The following is a 20609-nucleotide window of genomic DNA, read 5'->3' as shown; positions in this document are numbered from 1 at the left end:
TTAAACCTAGATACTCATCAGGTCTAGCCCAGGTCTCGGTTAAACACAGGGCACTAAGACAATTATCTGTAATTATTTCATTTACAATTACTGTTTTGCATGCAAGTGACCTGATGTTTAGAAGTCCTAACTTTAGTTTAACTTTACTAGGGTTTTCATGATGCTCATTTAGATTAATTTTAATTAAGTTATTATGACATACTTTTTGATTTTGTTTTGGCTTACACCTGCCACGGTAAACAGACACAGTCTCAATGGTTTGTGACCTAAGGATTCCAGGTGACGTCCGATGGCGACTCGCAGACAGTCGGTTAGGCCTGTTAGTCTGCTGCCTGGTCTTGGCTCTGGATAGTCATTTAACACTATCTGCCGCTACACTAACGCGGTGGTAAAGCCTGTCACCTATGCTGCAAGAAATGCGAGCAGCACCCTCCCACGTGGGGTGGACACCATCCCGCTTCAAAAGACCAGGCCTTCCCTCAAAGGTGGACCAGTTATCTACAAAATCGATGCAGTTTTCTGAGCACCATTTAGACATCCAGCGGTTCAGCGACAACAACCTGCTGTAGGTTTCGCCACTGGGTCGAATCGGTAAGGGGCCAGAGCACACTACTGCCTCAGACATCGACCTAGCTAACTCACACACCTCTTTAACATTACTCTTAGTAACCTCAGACTGCCGTAAACGAACATCATTAGTGCCGACGTGGATAACAATCTTCGAAAATCTACGATTAGCATTAGCCAGCACTTTCAGGTTTGCTCTGATGTCAGGCGCCCTGGCCCCCGGAATACAAGTGACTATGGTTGCTGGTGTCTCTATGGGGGTTGCAATACGCACGTGTCGGAGCTGAGAATCTCCTATAACCAGAGCACTTACATTAACAGGCTTCTCAGCGGGTGGCTCACTGAGTGGGGAAAACCTGTTGGACACGTGCAACTGAGATGGTCGGTGCTTTTCCCTACGACTATGTCGCCGAGACGTCACCCAGTCGCCCCGCTGTGAGGGCTCTAATGCCGGAGTCTGGGGTTCTGTACCTGAACTGCTGGCATTCGGGGCTGCTACAGCTGAATCTAAGTCCTCACTAGTAGTAGTCTGTTCTAACGCCCGAATGCGCCCTTCTAACACTGAGATCTTCTCCGTTAGACTAACCACTAATCTACACTTATCACATGTAAAGTTATCACTAAACACGGAGAAGGAATAACTGAACATATTACACTCGGAACATGGATACAAAGCTCCTGCTGGGGCCATAGTAACAAAGTAATATACTTAGCTTTACAAGATGAGTTGGAGATGATGTTTATGTTGGATTCACCGGCGCTTCTGCTGGTAGTCACAGAAGAACGGCTTTAATTCCGGATGAAACAGGCGATGATGAGCTGGAATACAAAAACCACCAAGCAAAGCAACACAAATGCGCTTCGTTCGGACAAAAGCGGCTGTAATTCTAAAGGAAAACGGTGTTATGCGCTGGTGTACAAAACAAATAAACGCGCTTCCTACGAACAGAAACGGTTATAACTCCCCACAAAACAGAGGTGTTTTAAGAGCTGAAATACAGAACACAACCAAACACAAACGTGCTTCGTGCGGACCGAAAACGGTTTTAATTCTGGATAATTATGATGTTTATGCGCTGAAGTACAAAAACAAACAAAACCGGCTTCGTTCGGATGCCGGTAGCAGAAGTTTCCTAGTTTCCAACACAGCACGAATTTACGTTAGTAAACACAAGCGCTTTTTTACGATAAACAAAATAAAACTAAATCAACAACACACGGAAGATTAACGTATAAATTATATGTTTAAAACATACGTACAGTGTATCACGAAAGTGAGTACACCCCTCACATTTCTGCAGATATTTAAGTATATCTTTTCATGGGACAACACTGACAAAATGACACTTTGACACAATGAAAAGTAGTCTGTGTGCAGCTTATATAACAGTGTAAATTTATTCTTCCCTCAAAATAACTCAATATACAGCCATTAATGTCTAAACCACCGGCAACAAAAGTGAGTACACCCCTTAGTGAAAGTTCCTGAAGTGTCAATATTTTGTGTGGCCACCATTATTTCCCAGAACTGCCTTAACTCTCCTGGGCATGGAGTTTACCAGAGCTTCACAGGTTGCCACTGGAATGCTTTTCCACTCCTCCATGACGACATCACAGAGCTGGCGGATATTCGAGACTTTGCGCTCCTCCACCTTCCGCTTGAGGATGCCCCAAAGATGTTCTATTGGGTTTAGGTCTGGAGACATGCTTGGCCAGTCCATCACCTTTACCCTCAGCCTCTTCAATAAAGCAGTGGTCGTCTTAGAGGTGTGTTTGGGGTCATTATCATGCTGGAACACTGCCCTGCGACCCAGTTTCCGGAGGGAGGGGATCATGCTCTGCTTCAGTATTTCACAGTACATATTGGAGACACATGTGTCCCTCAATGAAATGTAACTCCCCAACACCTGCTGCACTCATGCAGCCCCAGACCATGGCATTCCCACCACCATGCTTGACTGTAGGCATGACACACTTATCTTTGTACTCCTCACCTGATTGCCGCCACACATGCTTGAGACCATCTGAACCAAACAAATTAATCTTGGTCTCATCAGACCATAGGACATGGTTCCAGTAATCCATGTCCTTTGTTGACATGTCTTCAGCAAACTGTTTGCGGGCTTTCTTGTGTAGAGACTTCAGAAGAGGCTTCCTTCTGGGGTGACAGCCATGCAGACCAATTTGATGTAGTGTGCGGCGTATGGTCTGAGCACTGACAGGCTGACCCCCCACCTTTTCAATCTCTGCAGCAATGCTGACAGCACTCCTGCGCCTATCTTTCAAAGACAGCAGTTGGATGTGACGCTGAGCACGTGCACTCAGTTTCTTTGGACGACCAACGCGAGGTCTGTTCTGAGTGGACCCTGCTCTTTTAAAACGCTGGATGATCTTGGCCACTGTGCTGCAGCTCAGTTTCAGGGTGTTGGCAATCTTCTTGTAGCCTTGGCCATCTTCATGTAGCGCAACAATTCGTCTTTTAAGATCCTCAGAGAGTTCTTTGCCATGAGGTGCCATGTTGGAACTTTCAGTGACCAGTATGAGAGCGTGTGAGAGCTGTACTACTAAATTGAACACACCTGCTCCCTATGCACACCTGAGACCTAGTAACACTAACAAATCACATGATATTTTGGAGGGAAAATGACAAGCAGTGCTCAATTTGGACATTTAGGGGTGTAGTCTCTTAGGGGTGTACTCACTTTTGTTGCCGGTGGTTTAGACATTAATGGCTGTATATTGAGTTATTTTGAGGGAAGAATAAATTTACACTGTTATATAAGCTGCACACAGACTACTTTTCATTGTGTTAAAGTGTCATTTTGTCAGTGTTGTCCCATGAAAAGATATACTTAAATATCTGCAGAAATGTGAGGGGTGTACTCACTTTTGTGATACACTGTAATTACATTCAGTTGATCTGCTGTGGGTTGATGATTAAAGATGATCCGCAATGTGTCTTCAGTTGAGGTGGTTTGTCTGGATTCTAGTGGCGATTGCACTGGAATTTAGTCATGCCGCTATTCATGTTGGCCTGGGCTTCTGTGGAGCTAGTTGAACTCATGTCCTAAGGAAGTTTTGCATGTTCTCTTTGTGTTTGTGAAGGTTTAGTCTGAGTATTTATAGCACACAACAGAAAGAAGCTTAAATTACTTTGTAGTCCATCTCTCTATGGCACACAGACAGAAAATAGTTAGAATAGAACAGTAAATTATGGTGTTCCAAGTAATTCTTGTAATTTTGTAAGATTATTGTGGTTTTTTTTTAAAAAGTGTTCTTTAAAAAGTGACAATACCATACAATTTACTAACAGGCTTGTCTGACCATAACATGGTTATGATTGTCAGATGAACAAATTTCGGATTACGAATCAAAATTTGCAAAACACATGACGTCACGAACAAGTTGACTCCGACCGTCTCTCTCTCTCTATATATATACAGTGAGCAAACATTCGGACAGTGGACAGTGTTTTTTTTTTCAGTGTTTTTCTTTATATTTTGTAAAATTCTATATTAAAATGGCCCCAAAGAAGGTGCAAAGAAAGCGTAGTGGTCAGAAAATCTATTACTATTTGTTGTTGTATAATTACTCCTGCTAGTGAGTAAGAGAGAAGAAGAAGAAGTCTTTCCTTAATGCAATTACACCTACAAAATACAACACTACTGAAATAAAGAAGGAAATAATAGAGAAATATTAGAGTTATTGTTGTTTCTGGTACATACAATTTATAAAAAAAAAGAAGGAAATTTATTATGGTGTATGGTACAGCACACGTACTGTACTGAAATGTGATGTGTTTTTTTTATGTACAGTACTACTGTGTGTTGTTGTTTATTACAGGAATGTCTATTCTATAATTTAAGATTTAAGGAAAAATATACTTGTATTCATAACAAAAAAGACAATTTAAGACATTAGAAAGGTTAGGTAAGGGGGTGGTTTGGGAGGTCTGGCATGGATTAATTCCATTTACATTATTTGTTATGGGAAAAATAGGTTTAACTAACGAAAATTTTGACTTAAGAACAGCCCTTTGGAACCAATTAAATATGTAATTCAAGGGTCTACTGTAATTTCAAAATATTAATTGGGATAGTGTGTTACAAACTGATTTTTGTTTTTTATTATTTATTACAGCAGATTTGATGAAAGCCATTGCTGCACCATAGCTGAATAATGAAATTCATCTCCTAAAAAAAAAAGGATGTTGCATTAAAAAATGCATGTTCTCTGTTGTTACTGATTGAGGAATTAAGAAAGCAAAAAGTTTATTTCTTTAGAAGCATATAAACAAGCTTGCTAATTAGGACTTTTATAAGCAGAAACCTAAAACAAAATTAGAGCGCATTCACATGAAAAGCGGCAAAACTGCAAGCCTCAGTGCAAATTGCCACTTTGCTTAGGCCTTGGCTTGAGCGTTGTGGTAAAACGTCATATGCATTTGTGTAAAATAACCGTCAAATCCACTTTGAAAGCATCTACAGCTATCTATGTTTAGCTGTATTTTTCTCAGGTTAAGCTTATTGTTAAAAAGCTTAACATGGTTTAATGTACTAAAAAATGACACAGGAACATTAAACCTCTCTTAATTTTTAGTTAAGTCATAAGTTCTTTCCACTAATTGAATTCCATGGTCGTTGTTTTAATACAACAAGTCACGTTAAGTTTTGTTAATGTTAAACTTTGTTCAGATTAAACTTTGTTCACGTTAAGTGTTGTTCGTACTGCTTAAGTCACTTTAAACAGTCATATTAAACAGTTAGTCTCATTGGAGGTGCTTTGATAAGGTCAGCAGCAAACTAGGTCAAAGTTCAATCAGGTGAACTTTGAATGCCACTGAAAGCACAAAAATCGCAATTTATTATTGATAATAAATTTAACATTTCCATTCAATCAGTAGAAGAATTTTCAGTCAATTTTCGATCAGTAGTATCGTTACAAGAATGGCAGCATGTTATTTCAGCAGCATGTGAATCATGAAAAACATATAAATAAAAAGAAGAATAACTTATCCCAGCATACTACAGGTTTTATTCATATTTGGAATATAGGGACCAATGTGTTAAAAAAAAGCCCGCTGCTTATTATTTACAATACTTTAATGATAGTGTTGTAGCAGACCTATGTATAAGCAATTGCATTTTATTTATTTATTAATAATAATAATAATAATAATATATATATAATTACAATAATATGTAATACAAAACCTAAATAAAATGAATGTTAAAAAAAAAGTTAAACAGGCAATTGATTAGTGTGTCTCAGGTAACTGTTTGACTTTAAATTATACCAAAGCAGTTTCAATGTGCTTTACTATAAGACAAAAAGGAAAAAAAGGATTTTGTGAGGAAGGAAAAAGGAAACTGAGGAAGTTGGTTTGAATATTGGTTGATTGAAGATTGGTTTAAATATTCAGGAGTGACACTGGATTTCCAATTACAATATAATGTTCACATAAAGAAACTTAAAATTAATCTGAACTATTTTCAAATGTTAAGATGTACATGCATACCATGATTTTATTGCATGATGTTATACTGTGTCACTGTCTGGGGTCAAGCTTCTCATTTAGCAGTCAAACTTAAAAGATCATATGAAGTACATTTATGGAAGTGTTAAGAAGGCCATAGGGATGTGTTGTTTATGGGCTGGCTTTCTTATTTCTCCTTTAATTGTAATGTTATGTAGGGGTTACTGATGTTCTGTTTGTTATTACTGTTTTTTTCTCGAAAACTTCTTGGTTTAACAATTGTCTTTAAATGTTAAATGTTCTGTCTAAATACAGGGTGGGCCATTTATATGGATACACCTAAATAAAATGGGAATGGTTGGTGATATTAACTTCCTGTTTGTGGCACATTAGTATATGGGAGGGGGAAAACTTTTCAAGATGGGTGGTGACCATGGCGGCCATTTTGAAGTCGGCCATTTTGGATCCAACTTTAGTTTTTTCAATGGGAAGAGGGTCATGTGACACATCAAACTTATTGAGAATTTCACAAGAAAAACAATGGTGTGCTTGGTTTTAACGTAACTTTATTCTTTCATGAGTTATTTACAAGTTTCTGACCACTTATAAAATGTGTTCAAAGTGCTGCCCATTGTGTTGGATTGTCAATGCAACCCTCTTCTCCCACTCTTCACACACTGATAGCAACACCGCAGAAGAAATGCTAGCACAGGCTTCCAGTATCCGTAGTTTCAGGTGCTGCACATCTCGTATCTTCACAGCATAGACAATTGCCTTCAGATGACCGCAAAGATAAAAGTCTAAGGGGGTCAGATCGGGAGACCTTGGGGGCCATTCAACTGGCCCACGACGACCAATCCACTTTCCAGGAAACTGTTCATCTAGGAATGCTCGGACCTGACACCCATAATGTGGTGGTGCACCATCTTGCTGGAAAAACTCAGGGAACGTGCCAGCTTCAGTGCATAAAGAGGGAAACACATCATCATGTAGCAATTTCAAATATCCAGTGGCCTTGAGGTTTCCATTGATGAAGAATGGCCCCACTATCTTTGTACCCCATATACCACACCATACCATCAATTTTTGTGTTCCAACAGTCTTGGAGGGATCTATCTAATGTGGGTTAGTGTCAGACCAATAGCGGTGGTTTTGTTTGTTAACTTCACCATTCACATAAAAGTTTGCCTCATCACTGAACAAAATGTTCTGTGTAAACTGAGGGTCCTGTTCCAATTTTTGTTTTGCCCATTCTGCAAATTCAGTGCGCCGATCTGGGTCATCCTCGTTGAGATGCTGCAGGAACTGGAGTTTGTAAGGGTGCCATTTTTGAGTAGCTAATATCCGCCGAAGGGATGTTCGACTGATGCCACTCTCCAGTGACATGCTGCGAGTGCTACGCTGTGGGCTCTTGCTGAAAGAAGCTAGGACAGCCACTGATGTTTCTTCATTAGTGACAGTTTTCATGCGTCCACATTTTGGCAAATCCAACACTGAACCAGTTTCACGAAACTTGGCAAGCAGTTTGCTAACTGTAGCATGGGAGATGGGTGGTCTCGTAGGGTGTCTTGCATTGAAATCTGCTGCAATGACCCGGGTACTGCGTTCACCAGACATCAACACAATTTCCATCCGCTCCTCACGTGTTAACCTCTGCGACATGTCAATGGCTGTAAACAAAGAGAAGCTTGTAAATAACTCATGAAAGAATAAAGTTACGTTAAAACCAAGCACACCATTGTTTTTCTTCTGAAATTCTCAATAAGTTTGATGTGTCACATGACCCTCTTCCCATTGAAAAAAACTAAAGTTGGATCCAAAATGGCCGACTTCAAAATGGCCGCCATGGTCACCACCCATCTTGAAAAGTTTTCCCCCCTCCCATATACTAATGTGCCACAAACAGGAAGTTAATATCACCAACCATTCCCATTTTATTTAGGTGTATCCATATAAATGGCTCACCCTGTATATGCTATACATACACTCTATATGCTACCATTGATAAAAATTATTCATAAACATGGCATCAATTTTCACTGTTCTATTCCTGTAGTCCTGTTCTATTATCTCTACACTGGCTGCCAATTAAATTCTGCATTAATTACAAAATACTTTTACTAACCTATAAAGCGCTACATGGCATGGCTCTGCAGTATTTGAATGAACTCATTGAGCACTACAACCCAGCACATTTACTTCGTTCACAGGGTACTTATTGTCCTAGAATTAAAACAAATCACAGCTGGTGGAAGAGCATTTTTTACATAGCCCTATAACTTTGAAAATTTCCAGAACTCACTACAGACTTTATTACAGACTTGACTGAATAATGAAAAACCAAGGAGGATGGGTCCCTGCTGAGTCTGGTTCCCCTCAAGGTTTTCTCCGGTAATTTTAAGGGAGTTTTTCCTTGCCACTGTCACCATTGGCTTGCTCAACAGGGGTTTTTGGTCTATTGGTCCTGGACTTTGTAAAGTTGCTTTAAGACAATATCTATTGTAAAAAGTGCTATACAAATAAATTTGACTTGACTTGAAGCCTATCCCAAGTCTTAATTTTCAAAGGGACAGGTCACCAGTCCATCATAGGGCAGATACACAGACAAACACATTTACACCTAGGGGCAATTTACTTACACTTGACTTACATGTCTTTGGGCTGTGTGAGGAAATCGGAAATTCCAGAGGAAACCCATGCAGACATGGGGGGAACATACAAACACTTCACAGAATGGACCCAGACTGCCCCACCTGGAAAATGAGACTCACCAGAACAAGGATAAGCATCTTACAGGAGCTGCCTGTCTTGGTCTTTACCAGTGAAACTTTGAAAAACTTACATGAAAATTTTTGAAGGGGACTCCACTAAAAGACAAGAGAAGGTGCATGCCATAATGCGCCCCATGTGTGTTTTTTCAATCCTGACTGAATTAACAATGGTCTTAGTGCAGGCATAAGCATTATTTAAGTTCTTGCATTAACAAACTGTCAATTAATTATATGTACTCTGTACTCATTCTTGTAGCAGTGTAAGTAATGTACAAAAATAGATGCTGATACTGAGTTCTGCAATTTGCGTTCATTTACCAAATTCTAAATTAAAGTCCTGCTACTTACTGACTTGAAGCTCTGCAATCTTATTGTTATTGTACTGTTCTTTGCTCACTAAGACATTTATAAATGATTTATTTGCTATACATTAAGCTTTATTCAGTCTGACCTTTATTAGTACATAATTGGGGGTCTGTTACATCAACAATTAAATTATTAGTTATAAAATGCACAAAAAATGCTTTTTTAAGACCCTGTTATGCAAATAATTAAGCATGAATTATTACCTAAATGTACATGTAATTAGTGTGTAATTGGCAGCACTTCGATTTATGTAGAGCCAGGTTTATTGCTGTATGTGAGTTTATTAAGTTAATGAATCACTAATATAACAAGAGGTGTTTCATATTCTAAAGTTTTTAAAGGTTCTACTCATTACTAATTAGAGACTAAAAAGCACAACATTTTTAATGTCGATTGTGAGCTGGGACAATTGTTTAAATTCCACCCATGCTAGGTTATTATGAGTTTAATAAGTCAGTAATAAACCAAGAAGTGTTCTATGTTCTAAAGAATTTAATGAGTCCCATATTTGGCCTTCTACACAAAGGAATTTTTTCTCTCAAGATGTCAAAATGCATTTTGCAATTTTACAGGTGGCATAATAGAAAATACTTACAGAAAACAGTATTAAAAAAGATGAAACAGAACAACTTTGAAACTAAGTATTGATTTACAAACACAAGACTGGACTATAAGAAGAATTCTATGACTATTCCTAAATTTCACATCAAAAGAAAAATGACTGAGCAATATTACACAGGTAAGCACAATGCTGTGTGGATGTGTTCGGGTGGAAAATTAACAGTGGTGGAGATTTGTTCCTGATGACTAGAATTTAGGTGATTGAGAAAGTTGAGGATGCACTGTGTTGTGCATAATGTCAATTGTAAGCTGTGACAATTGCTCATTTTTCACCTGGACACAACATCCCAACACACAGCATTGCACTTACCTGTGTTATTGCTTTGCCATTTTCCTGTTTATCAGAAACCCAAGAATAACCCAGAAATTCTAAAATAGTCTTGTGTTTGTAGAAGAAGAAGAAGATATACTTTATTTGTCATATATACATATACAGTACAATGAAATTCTTTCTTTGCATATCCCAGCTTGTTTGAAAGCTGGGGTCAGAGCGCAGGGTCAGCCATCGTACGGCGCCCCTGGAACAGAGAGGGTTAAGGGCCTTGCTCAAGGACCCAACAGTGGCTGCATAGCAGAGCCTGGATTTGAACCGCCAATCTTCCGGTTGATAGCCCAAAGCTCTACCCACTAGGCTACCACTGTACTTGTATATTATTAGTATTTCAACTTTAGCTGAAATTAGCACTGTTAGCCTTGCTTAGTGTAATTTGCATTGTTTACTTTGTATTTTTGAAAAGGTCATAAAGATGAAGATGATGAAGGGGAGGAGAAACACCAAATGTATATGAACTAGTTTATTGTAATATGTGCAAAATATTTACAGAAAGTGGGGATGACTATTTACAATTGCTATCTACAATACAATATACAATAGATTATGAACAACAGATGAGTTGGGCAGGACAGGCACACACTCTTGAAACAGGCAGCAACACAGAAAACCACGAAGGAAGCAAGACGCAACTAGCAACACCATAAATGAGCCAAAGTCCATTTTTTTCACCTTTAGAAGAGTTTCTACCTCTAAAAGAAAAAGAAAATCATTTGAAATCTATCTCAGATATCTGCTAGAAAATATTTTCTTTTATGCTATCTGGTAAATTGAAACATCCATTTTGACAGAATAATTCAAATCCTGTGTATGGGACTCAAAATGAATCATGAAATAATTATTCATTGCTTTTTAGTCTCTAACTAGTGATGAGTACCAAGCTTCTTGGATTATTAGTGATTTATTAAAAAGTCTAAAGCTGCACTAAACCTGTCAGAACCTAGAAACCACATGGGTGAAATATAAATATTTGTCACAGCCCTTCTCATTTAATTAGCTAACTCACAACAATAAACATTATTTCTGGCACTGGCAAAACAAACTTGGGGCCTCATTCAGACAAGTTTGTCACAGTACCAGTTGATTAAAACTTTTTAATTATTGTTGGTAGATAAGGGGATTTTCAGGAAGTAGCTATATTACATCCATTTCCTGACATATGAAGGTTAACACACATTTCTTCAGCTTTCTCAAATTAAAAACAAATCAAAGAAAATGTGACCTCTGTTTTACCTTATATAGACCCCAGTGAAAAGGGCAAAAATGTTATGCCCCACTAGTGCACAATAAGCTGTGATGCACCATGTATGATAAAATGTCTTAATTCTTTATTAAAATTAACATTATTAAGCAATCCAGATTACACAGGGAACTGTGTTAATATACTTCTCAAACACCTCCAAAGTACAAAATACAGAGGGAAGTATTAACATTTGTTTTACAAACACACGCAGATGTGATAATAAAAATAAGAAGGCTTTTAGTTGGAAGCTTAGTAGTCAAGAAAGAGAGATGAAATACATCTTGTTGACTATTTTTCATCTAAAGACACCTGTAAGAAAACATCAAGTTTATCCAATTGTTAGGGAACCACATCATATTTTCTCCACTAGGGGGGCATCCATTAAAAAGGTTCCCAACATTCACACACACGTAGGGACACCCTACAGCAGGGGTTTTCAACCTTTTTGGACATGCGCCCCCCTTCGTGTGCCAACCGCGAACTTGCGCCCCCCCAAGCCCCCCCCCCCCTTCGTTAACCATCGCACAGAAATCATTGAGAAAGCTTTTGACAACCTAAAATAACATAATTAACGTTATGCACATCATACATATGATGCAATTTTGCTGATTGAAAATATTACTTCAAAAACATCATAAAGCCCGATCTGAGCCGATTCTATGAGCACATTATATAAATTCGTTGTTCACTTTGGTAAATCGTAAGCGGTTCTTGCTTTTCATGTAGATAAGAGCAGAAAACGTTACTTCACAGAGCCACAGACAGAACGAGTCCGAGTCGGTTACCGCTCTGTGGTAATATCAGTTTAATTAAGCCTGAGCTTTTTAATGTAAGCGAGTCACACAAAATGTTCTGTAGTAGCTGGTGCTTATTTAAAACCGCAACATTCATTAATAACAGTAAAAACAGAGAGACGTCTGAGAAGAGAAACTTACGCTGCGCTTAAAATGAATCGACTCCTGAATCACTTATATCGATACTGTGAACAGAGCGTCTCTCTTAAAGACACACATTTGATCTAAAAATGGTTTATCTTCACTGTTAGCCTTATTTTTAATGTTTTTTTCAAACTGAACTGAATAACATTAAACGTGCGTGTGTGCGTGGTCAGTGAGAATATGTGGTTGAAAAATGAATTGCTCTAGTTTTAGAAGTAAAAAAATCTCGCAATGTCACGCCCCCTGGTCAGGCACTCGTCCAAACCCCCCCCTCCCCCAGACAAGTACGCCCCACTGACAGGTGAAGTGAATAACACTGATTATCTCTTCATCATGGCACCTGTTAGTGGGTGGGATATATCAGGCAGCAAGTGAACATTTTATCCTTAAAGTTGATGTGTTAGAAGCAGGAAAAATGAGCAAGTGTAAGGATTTGAGCAAGTTTGACAAGGGCTAAATTGTGATGGCTAGATGACTAAATCAGAGCATCTCCAAACCTGCAGCTCTTGTGGGGTGTTCCCAGTCTGCAGTAGTCAGTAAGTGGTAAACTGGTGACAAGGTCATGGGCGGCCAAGGCTCATTGATGTATGTGGGGAGCGAAGGCTGGCCCGTGTGGTCCGATCCATTAGACAATGTACTGTAGCTTAAATTTCTAAAGAAGTTAATGCTGGTTCTGACAGAAAGGTGTGAGAATGCACAGTGCATCGCAGATTGTTGCGTATGGGGCTGCATAGCCGCAGACCAGTCAAGGTGCCCACCGTCGAAAGCGCCAACAATGGGCATGTGAGCATGGGAACTGGACCACGGAGCAATGGAAGAAGGTGGCCTGGTCTGATGAATAATGTTTTCTTTTACATCAAATGAATGGCCGGGTGCGTGTGCGTCGCTTACCTGGGGAACACATGGCACCAGGATGCACTATGGGAAGAAGGAAAGCCGGCAGAGGCAGTGTGATGCTTTGGCAATGTTTTGTTGGGAAACCTTGGGTCTTGCCATCCATGTGGATGTTACTTTGACTCGTACCTAAGCATTGTTGCTGACCATGTACATTGTTGCTGACTCTAGTGGAGTCCATGCCTTGACAGGTCAGAGCTGTTTTGGCAGCAAAAGGGGGACCAACACAAGATTAGGAAGGTTATGGTTAGGGTCATAATGTTATGCCTGATCTGGTCCTTGAGGAAAATGTTTTTGTTTTAATATGTACTTGTGTGTAGCTGAAATGACAACAAAGTCACTTCAATCTTCAATAATCTTCTGTGGCTACCCCTAAAAGTACCAGCCAAAAAAAAATGAGGAAGATCTACTGAACAAAATATTGTGAAAGATTAAGGGATGTCCAGAGAAATCTCACTCTGAGTAAGCCAGAGCCAAAAACCATTGCTGAAAGAGCGTAAAGTAAACTTTAGATGGCATTAGATGCAACTACTACATGAGAGCTACTGTGGAAAAAAAATAGCCACATAGGCTGATAGCAGCAAAAGGTCCAAAAGCTGTTATGATATTGGGATGCAGTTCTTATGGCATGGATGACCTGTATTTGTCAATTTGTCATTAACTTCACTGGTCAACTGTTAATATGCATCCATTCCTGCATTTCAGGCCTGCAACACGTTCTAAAAAAGTTTGGACATTGAAGTGTGGTAGAGCTTTGGGCTATCGGCTGAAAGGTGTTGGGTCCTTGAGCTCAACTCTCAGCTCCAGGGGCACAGCACAATGGCTGAGCCTGTGCTCTGACCCCAGCTTCCACAACAAGCTGGGATATGTGAAAAAAGAATTTCATTGTACTGTACACGTGTATTTGTATGTACATATGACAAATAAAGACAATCTTTTACAGTATAAGTGTTATTTTCTCCCATTCTTCCTGCAAACGTCTTAAGATGTGCAACTGTTCAGGGTTGTCGTTGTTGCATTTTTTGTTTAAAAATTCTCCACACATTTTTTTTATTGGGGAGAGGTCAGGACTGCAGGCAGGCCAGTCCAGTATCTGTACCCTTTCAAAGCCATGTCTTTGTAACTTACATATGGTTTTGCAGTCTTGTTAAAAAATGCAGGGATGGATGGGACTGGAAAAGATGTGGTCTTGAAGGCATAATATGTTGCTCAAAAATCTCAGTGTACTTTTCTGGATTAATGCTGCCATCACTGAAGTCTAAATAACCTTTGCCGTTACCTTTGCCAAGGGCACTGACAAAACCCTATTACATTGACAGATGCTGTTTTTTTGGACTTGCTGCTGATAACAGTGTGGATGGTGCTTTTCTTCTTTGGTCCAGAGCATGTAGCATCAATTTCTTTCAAATAAATCTGGAATACTGATTTGTCTGACCACAACAAACATTTCCACATTATGGTCTATATCAGATGCCTCAGAGCCCAAAAAAGTTGAGGCAGCTACTGGACATGGTTAAAATAAGAAAATTGTGAAATGGTCTTTGTGAATGTAAATCTGTACTGTTGTGCTTGACAAAGGTTTGCCAAAGTAATTACTTGCCTATGTGGTTATAACAGCTATTAATGAATGACGATGCTTGATGCAGTGCCGTCTGAGGGATCAGAGATCACGGATGATGAGCCTCGGCTTGCACCTTGCCCTTTACACAGAATAATTCCACTGGATTTATTCAATCATTTCATTATTTGATGCACTGCAAGGGGAGAAATATGCAAATTCTTCCAATTTTTTATGTAATTTATGTAACATTACTTTTAACATGCCCATCTTTGCTTCTTAAAAACTCAGGCTTTTGTGGATACCTCTTTTGCATTGACATCACCTGTTTGCAATCACAATATTTTTTAGAAACTTTTAGAAAAGGTTGTAACACAGTTGTAGAAATTCCTGTCCCAAATGTTTGTGTTGCAGTCATTTACTTCTATCTGATTGTATGTACAAAATTAGGTTGTTTTGATGTGAAACTTGGTCCTTTAGTCTGAGTCTTTAGTTTTCGTTTTGATTTTACATATTTTATTAGTATATCTTCAAATATGAAACTTACCACAAGTGCTACACACTTTTCACTTCTTTATAATGATCTCATCCCAAATAATTTTTTTAATTGTGCCTTTAATCAAACCTTTTTCAAAGCACCATTCAGTACAAAATGCAATACTAGTAGTGGAATCCTCATGGTCAGCAAGCTTTATTCTGTAATAATCAAAGCCATCAGTCTTGGCAGTTGGCAAGACGTTATTTTTACCAATGCTGCTTCTTTTTCGCTAAACATACCTTTGGTAATTGTAGACAGAATGTGTTTTTACATTATCAATCCACAGCACTGGCTTTAAAAATGCCTCTGGCTTTTGTTGTTTTTGCCATCAGACACTTTTGTAATAAGGCTGCTGGAAAGGTTCCCTCTAATGTAAGACATTTGTTCAAGTTGGTTTAATTTACATTTAATCTCCAGGTTATCCTTCTGAGAAAGAGTCTTGTTCTTGTTTTAATTTGCTTTAATACAAATTCCAATAGTGAAAATTTGAACATTTCCTGTCCTTGTGTGTTTAGTTTAAAACAACTGACAAAGTCTCTTATTCTCATTTACAAATACAGGATGTATTTCCTTATATTTCTCTGTATTCTGTACTATGTATTAACATATACGCTGTTTATATTAAATAATGAAAATTGCAAACTGTACAACTATGCTCTTCACTCAAATAGTGGTTTATTTTGAACAAAACATACTAACCCTCTTCTTTTTAAGTAAGGGCATTTACCACAAAAATGACCTATTATAGAACATATATGGGCTGAAAATGTAGTTTAGGCCATCACATTTGTTCATTTTAGCAATTACTTTAGGATGCTACTCTACATTCATCTGGAGCAAACAACCTTTGGGAAAAAGCAGGATAATTCACAAAAAACAGTTACTGTATATATGAACATAAAAAAATAGTTGAAAACATTTTATAACATCAGATGCTTAAAGAAAAATGAACTAATGCTTAGAATGGGATCTTCATAAGTTTTGGGTGTTTTGTGTCAGTTCCTGAACCCAGTGGTCTGCTCTTGTCCTCTTGAAAGTGTTTACTTCAGACATTCTTTAAGCGCAGACAAAATATCATGATAAATGTCATTTCTGTTCTCTTTAGTAACCTGGAAAAGTGTAGAAATAAATTTAATTGCTTAATTCCATTAAGATTAAACTTTATTTACTCTTTAAAAAAGAATGAAATGTAAAAAATTCAGAAAAGTGTGGACAGAATGTGAATTGCAATACAAACACATTTACTGTTTCTGAAGTTTGTTTTTTGTAAATATACTTACAATTCAAATATAAAGCCTGCAACACTTTTTGGTGATGCTGTAAAATCATACCTAACACTGTGTGACATTTACTTTTCCTATTAACAAATTTGCAGACTCCAACATTTTTTGTCACACTTGTGTCTGACACTTTATGGATGATTGTATTTTCAACGTGAGACAGGTGAGGACTGCAGGCAGGTTAGCCTTGCTCTCTCTAATTAAGGAACCATGCTGTTTTAACTGCTCTAGCTTTCCTAATTGCTCTAGCTTTTCTAAATCTTATACAATATTGTGTATTTTAAAGGTAAATATCTAAAATGCCTGATATTTGCTCACTGTGAACATTATTCATAAACTGCTGGGTTATTTGCTAACACAACTTATGGCAAAGTGGTAAGCCTTGACTCATTCTTGTTTGTAAAGGATACCTCAACCAAGCATGACTGATTACATTTTTAATACATTTCATAATTTGTTTGAAATGTGTTACAGGCAGCAGTTTTAGAATGAGTAAGGCAATACATCTAGATGTTGTGTCTTTATATTGTTTTCAATTAAATACAGGTCAAAGTAGATTTAGAAATCATATTAATCCTCCTGGGGTGGCACGGTGGGTAGCAGTCGCCTCACAGTAAAAAGGTCCTGGGTTCGATCTCCAAGTGGGGCGGTTACTGGTCCTTTCTGTGTGGGGTTTGCATGTTCTCCCGTCTCTGCGTGGGTTTCCTCCGGGAGCTCCGGTTTCCTCCCACAGTCCAAAGACATGCTAGTGAGGTGAATTGGAGATACAAAATTGTTCATAACTGTGTTTGACATTAAACTTGTGAACTGATGAATCTTGTGTAATGAGTAACTACTGTTTCTGTCATGAATGTACCCAAAGTGTGTACAACTGTGTCTGCTATCTTGTGTTGCAGAAAGAGAGAGAACTAAGCTTAAAAACCGGCTCAATCATTTTTGACAGGCTCCAATGAAATTGGTACATTCATCTTTTTACAATATTTGAATCCATGATCTCCTGTTTACTAAACAGACACTTTATTCAACTGTGAATCAAGGCACATTACATTTTTCAATTATGGCATTTTGCAGATGCTTTTATTTAAAGTGACTTATCATTGTGACTGAATACATTTCAAGCAACTGACGAATAACTTACCTTAGGTTAGTACTATGGTAATCTGCTTTTGTATCTGAGGCAGCCTATAATCAGCATATACTTACTGCTAGAATGTGCAGATGATGACTTCTGCATTTTTAGTAAGCACATCCATAGCCAGGGGTGAATTGAAATGGTGGAATTCCTTTAAACAAGCGACCAATTAAAAAAAAATCAGGCTTTTTCCTGACTCTTTGTTTTCTGATATAGACCATCATACAGTAGACAGGCACTACTGAAGATCAGAAATGTTTGTCAAAAACTTACTTCAAGCCTCCTCAATCTGGACTGCCTCTCACACTCAGACCAGCAAATATCAAAACCACATTGGCTGAGGGACAAGTGCAAGCCAAGGGGAGAGCACCTGAAACAACTATCGTCTATGGTCCGGAGCACACAGCATAAATTTTTTTCAAAAAAGACCTGGAATGCTGATTCATCTGACCACAATACACGTTTTTACTGTGTGATGGTCCATCCTAGGTGCCTCCAAGCCCAGAGAAGTCAACGCCGTTTCTGGTTAACATAAGGCTTCTTTTTTGCACAGTAAAGTTTTAAGTGCCATTTGCATTCCGTATTGTAGTGCTTGACAAAGGTTTGCCAAAGTAATTCTTTGCCCATGTGGTTACATCAGTTATTGCTCAGTGGCGGTTCTTGATGCAGTGCTATCTGAGGGATCTGAGATCACGGGCATTCAGCTTAAGCCCTCACTCACACAGACACGGGAAGAACATGCAAACTCCACACAGAAAGGACCCGGAACGCCCCAACTGGGGATCAAACCCAGGACCTTCTTGCTGTGAGGCGACAGTGCTACCCACTTAGACACCGTGCCGCCCTATTATGTGCTGTAGAGGTACATAAATATGCAAATCCCTTTCAATCTTTCTTTGAAGTACATTGTTTTTAAACATTTAAAAAATTTTCTCACACATTTCTTGACAAACGGCCATCTGGCCATCTTTGCTCATCAAAGACTGCCTTTCCTGCTGCTTTTGTACCAAACCATTACATTTACCTGTTGACATCACCTGTTCATTTGACATCACATCATTATTTAGTTTTTTCACCTCATTACTAGCCCTAAATTGCCCCCGTCCCAACTTTTTTTGGTATGTGTTGCAGACCTGAAATGCAGGAATGGAGGTATATTAACAAATGAAATGAGATTGAGCAGACAAAACATGAAATATCTTGGGTTCAAACTGTCTGCAATCAAATAAAAGTCAAAGTAAATGTAAGGAACACTGCATTTTTATTTTATTTGCATTTTCCATACTGTCCCAACTTTTTCTGATTTGAGGTTGTAGAAAACAATGACCTATCCACTGGAAAAAGTAGATCTGAAGCCACAAAATGATGGACACACCCGCAAAACAGCCTTCTCTACTAGGCAAAAAGCTAAGAATGATACAGGCAGACAACACTAATATCATTTAATCACTGACTACATGACATCCGAACACCAAAACAAATGGCAAAAAACCAACAGTAGTGGTTTAAATCCCTGTTAATCACTGTACTTATCATGAGTGAAAAGATGACTTAAAGGTCATATTAGTAAGTGCACCCCGACAACAGACTAGATTGAACAAGCATTACTGAGGTAGTTTATAGAAAGGGACAGTGTATTTCCTGAAAAAGCTCCAGTACTTTAACAAGAACATTCTTTTTTTTTTAATGTACTTACAGTTTTACTTGTCAAAAGCTACAATTTATTAATTTTTGTTCAGATTTTGGACTGTAAATGAATTGCTAGTATGCTAATAGTATAAATGCCCTACTTGAGTCCTCCTGGAACACAGGTGTCAGTATTCATGTTAAGAGACTCTTTTACAAAAATTGTACCTTAAACATAAACTTAAATTTGTTGCTCATTCCAAAACTAAGAAAGATACTTCTGCAATAGAGTTTTGTGCAATAAGATAAATATTCAATTATTTGGCCACAAATAACAGTAGGTATGTTAAATAAGGAAAAAGTAAGGCCTTCAAATCGTCCAACAAAACACCACTCTATCAAGCATGGTGATGATAATATTTTCAAGGGTTGGTTTGCTGCCTGTGGAACTATAAATTAAACAGAAATAATACCCTAAAATTCTTGAACAAAGTCGAACTATCAGCCAGGATACTGGATGCAATTTGCTGTTCCAATAGGACAATAACCCAAAACACAAAATATGTCAAAATTGGTTTTAGAATGGCTAAAATCCAAAGTTAATTGAATGGCTTTTTCAATGTCCTGACATCACCCTATCACATCAACCTAGGTGGGTCATACTGAAAAGTTGTACCAGAAGTTTGTCAATGCAATTTTGCCCCATTTCATACACACAAAAATGGAACTATGCATACAATTCTGAAAACGTGAAGCCAATGTGTCAACATGACTCAAAACTGCTAAACACTAAGCACAATTCCATTTGTTCTCACTTAAATATTCTAAATCAAGTTTTTAAGCAAATAAAGCAAATCTCTGAACATAAATTGCATCATTTATCAGACTTCACCAAAGAAACACTGGCCTTCAAAAAACACTCATGCTGCATCTGCGCAAACTCAATTGAAAGAATAACCCACAACATTTGTCAGAGTAAAAATGAGTATTGTTATCGTTGCTCTTTCACTCAGTCAGAATTACACTTAAATGGAACATGATATACCTGTTTCATTCTCAGCTGGTGTTGAATTCAAGGCACGATATAACTATTGTTCTGGTCCACGACTAGTTTGCAAACAACCCACATTTTGTTCCATCATATTCTTAATTTTTAAGTCCAACAGAGGAATTCTTTTCAGCATTGTGGTAAAGTGTACAAATATGCAGATCCCACAAGCCTCTGGCACTATTCCAGTCAATGGAGAATATGATGACAACCACGCAGA

General features: G+C 38.3%; 1 protein-coding gene across 3 annotated transcripts in view; it reads right to left on the bottom strand.

Moving 5' to 3' along the window:
• ntpcr (nucleoside-triphosphatase, cancer-related) overlaps positions 1-20609 on the bottom strand; it is a 68095-nt gene that overhangs the window by 34555 nt on the left and 12931 nt on the right. The window contains exon 5 of one of the 3 annotated variants that reach the window (XM_062995853.1): positions 10613-10824. The exons of 1 other annotated variant lie outside the window; for it this stretch is intronic. In XM_062995853.1, the coding sequence (XP_062851923.1) occupies positions 10819-10824 (6 nt within the window). In that variant the 3' untranslated portion in view covers positions 10613-10818. Of the gene's footprint in view, positions 1-10612; positions 10825-15961; positions 16413-20609 lie in introns of those variants that run through there. One more of the 3 variants, XM_062995851.1, reaches the window with a different exon arrangement.

Source organism: Trichomycterus rosablanca, chromosome 5 (assembly GCF_030014385.1).
Source record: "Trichomycterus rosablanca isolate fTriRos1 chromosome 5, fTriRos1.hap1, whole genome shotgun sequence".
NCBI classification, from domain to species: Eukaryota; Metazoa; Chordata; class Actinopteri; order Siluriformes; family Trichomycteridae; genus Trichomycterus; species Trichomycterus rosablanca.
The sequence above is the reverse complement of the archived record's forward strand: the minus strand, read 5'-3'. Positions and strand labels throughout refer to the sequence as shown.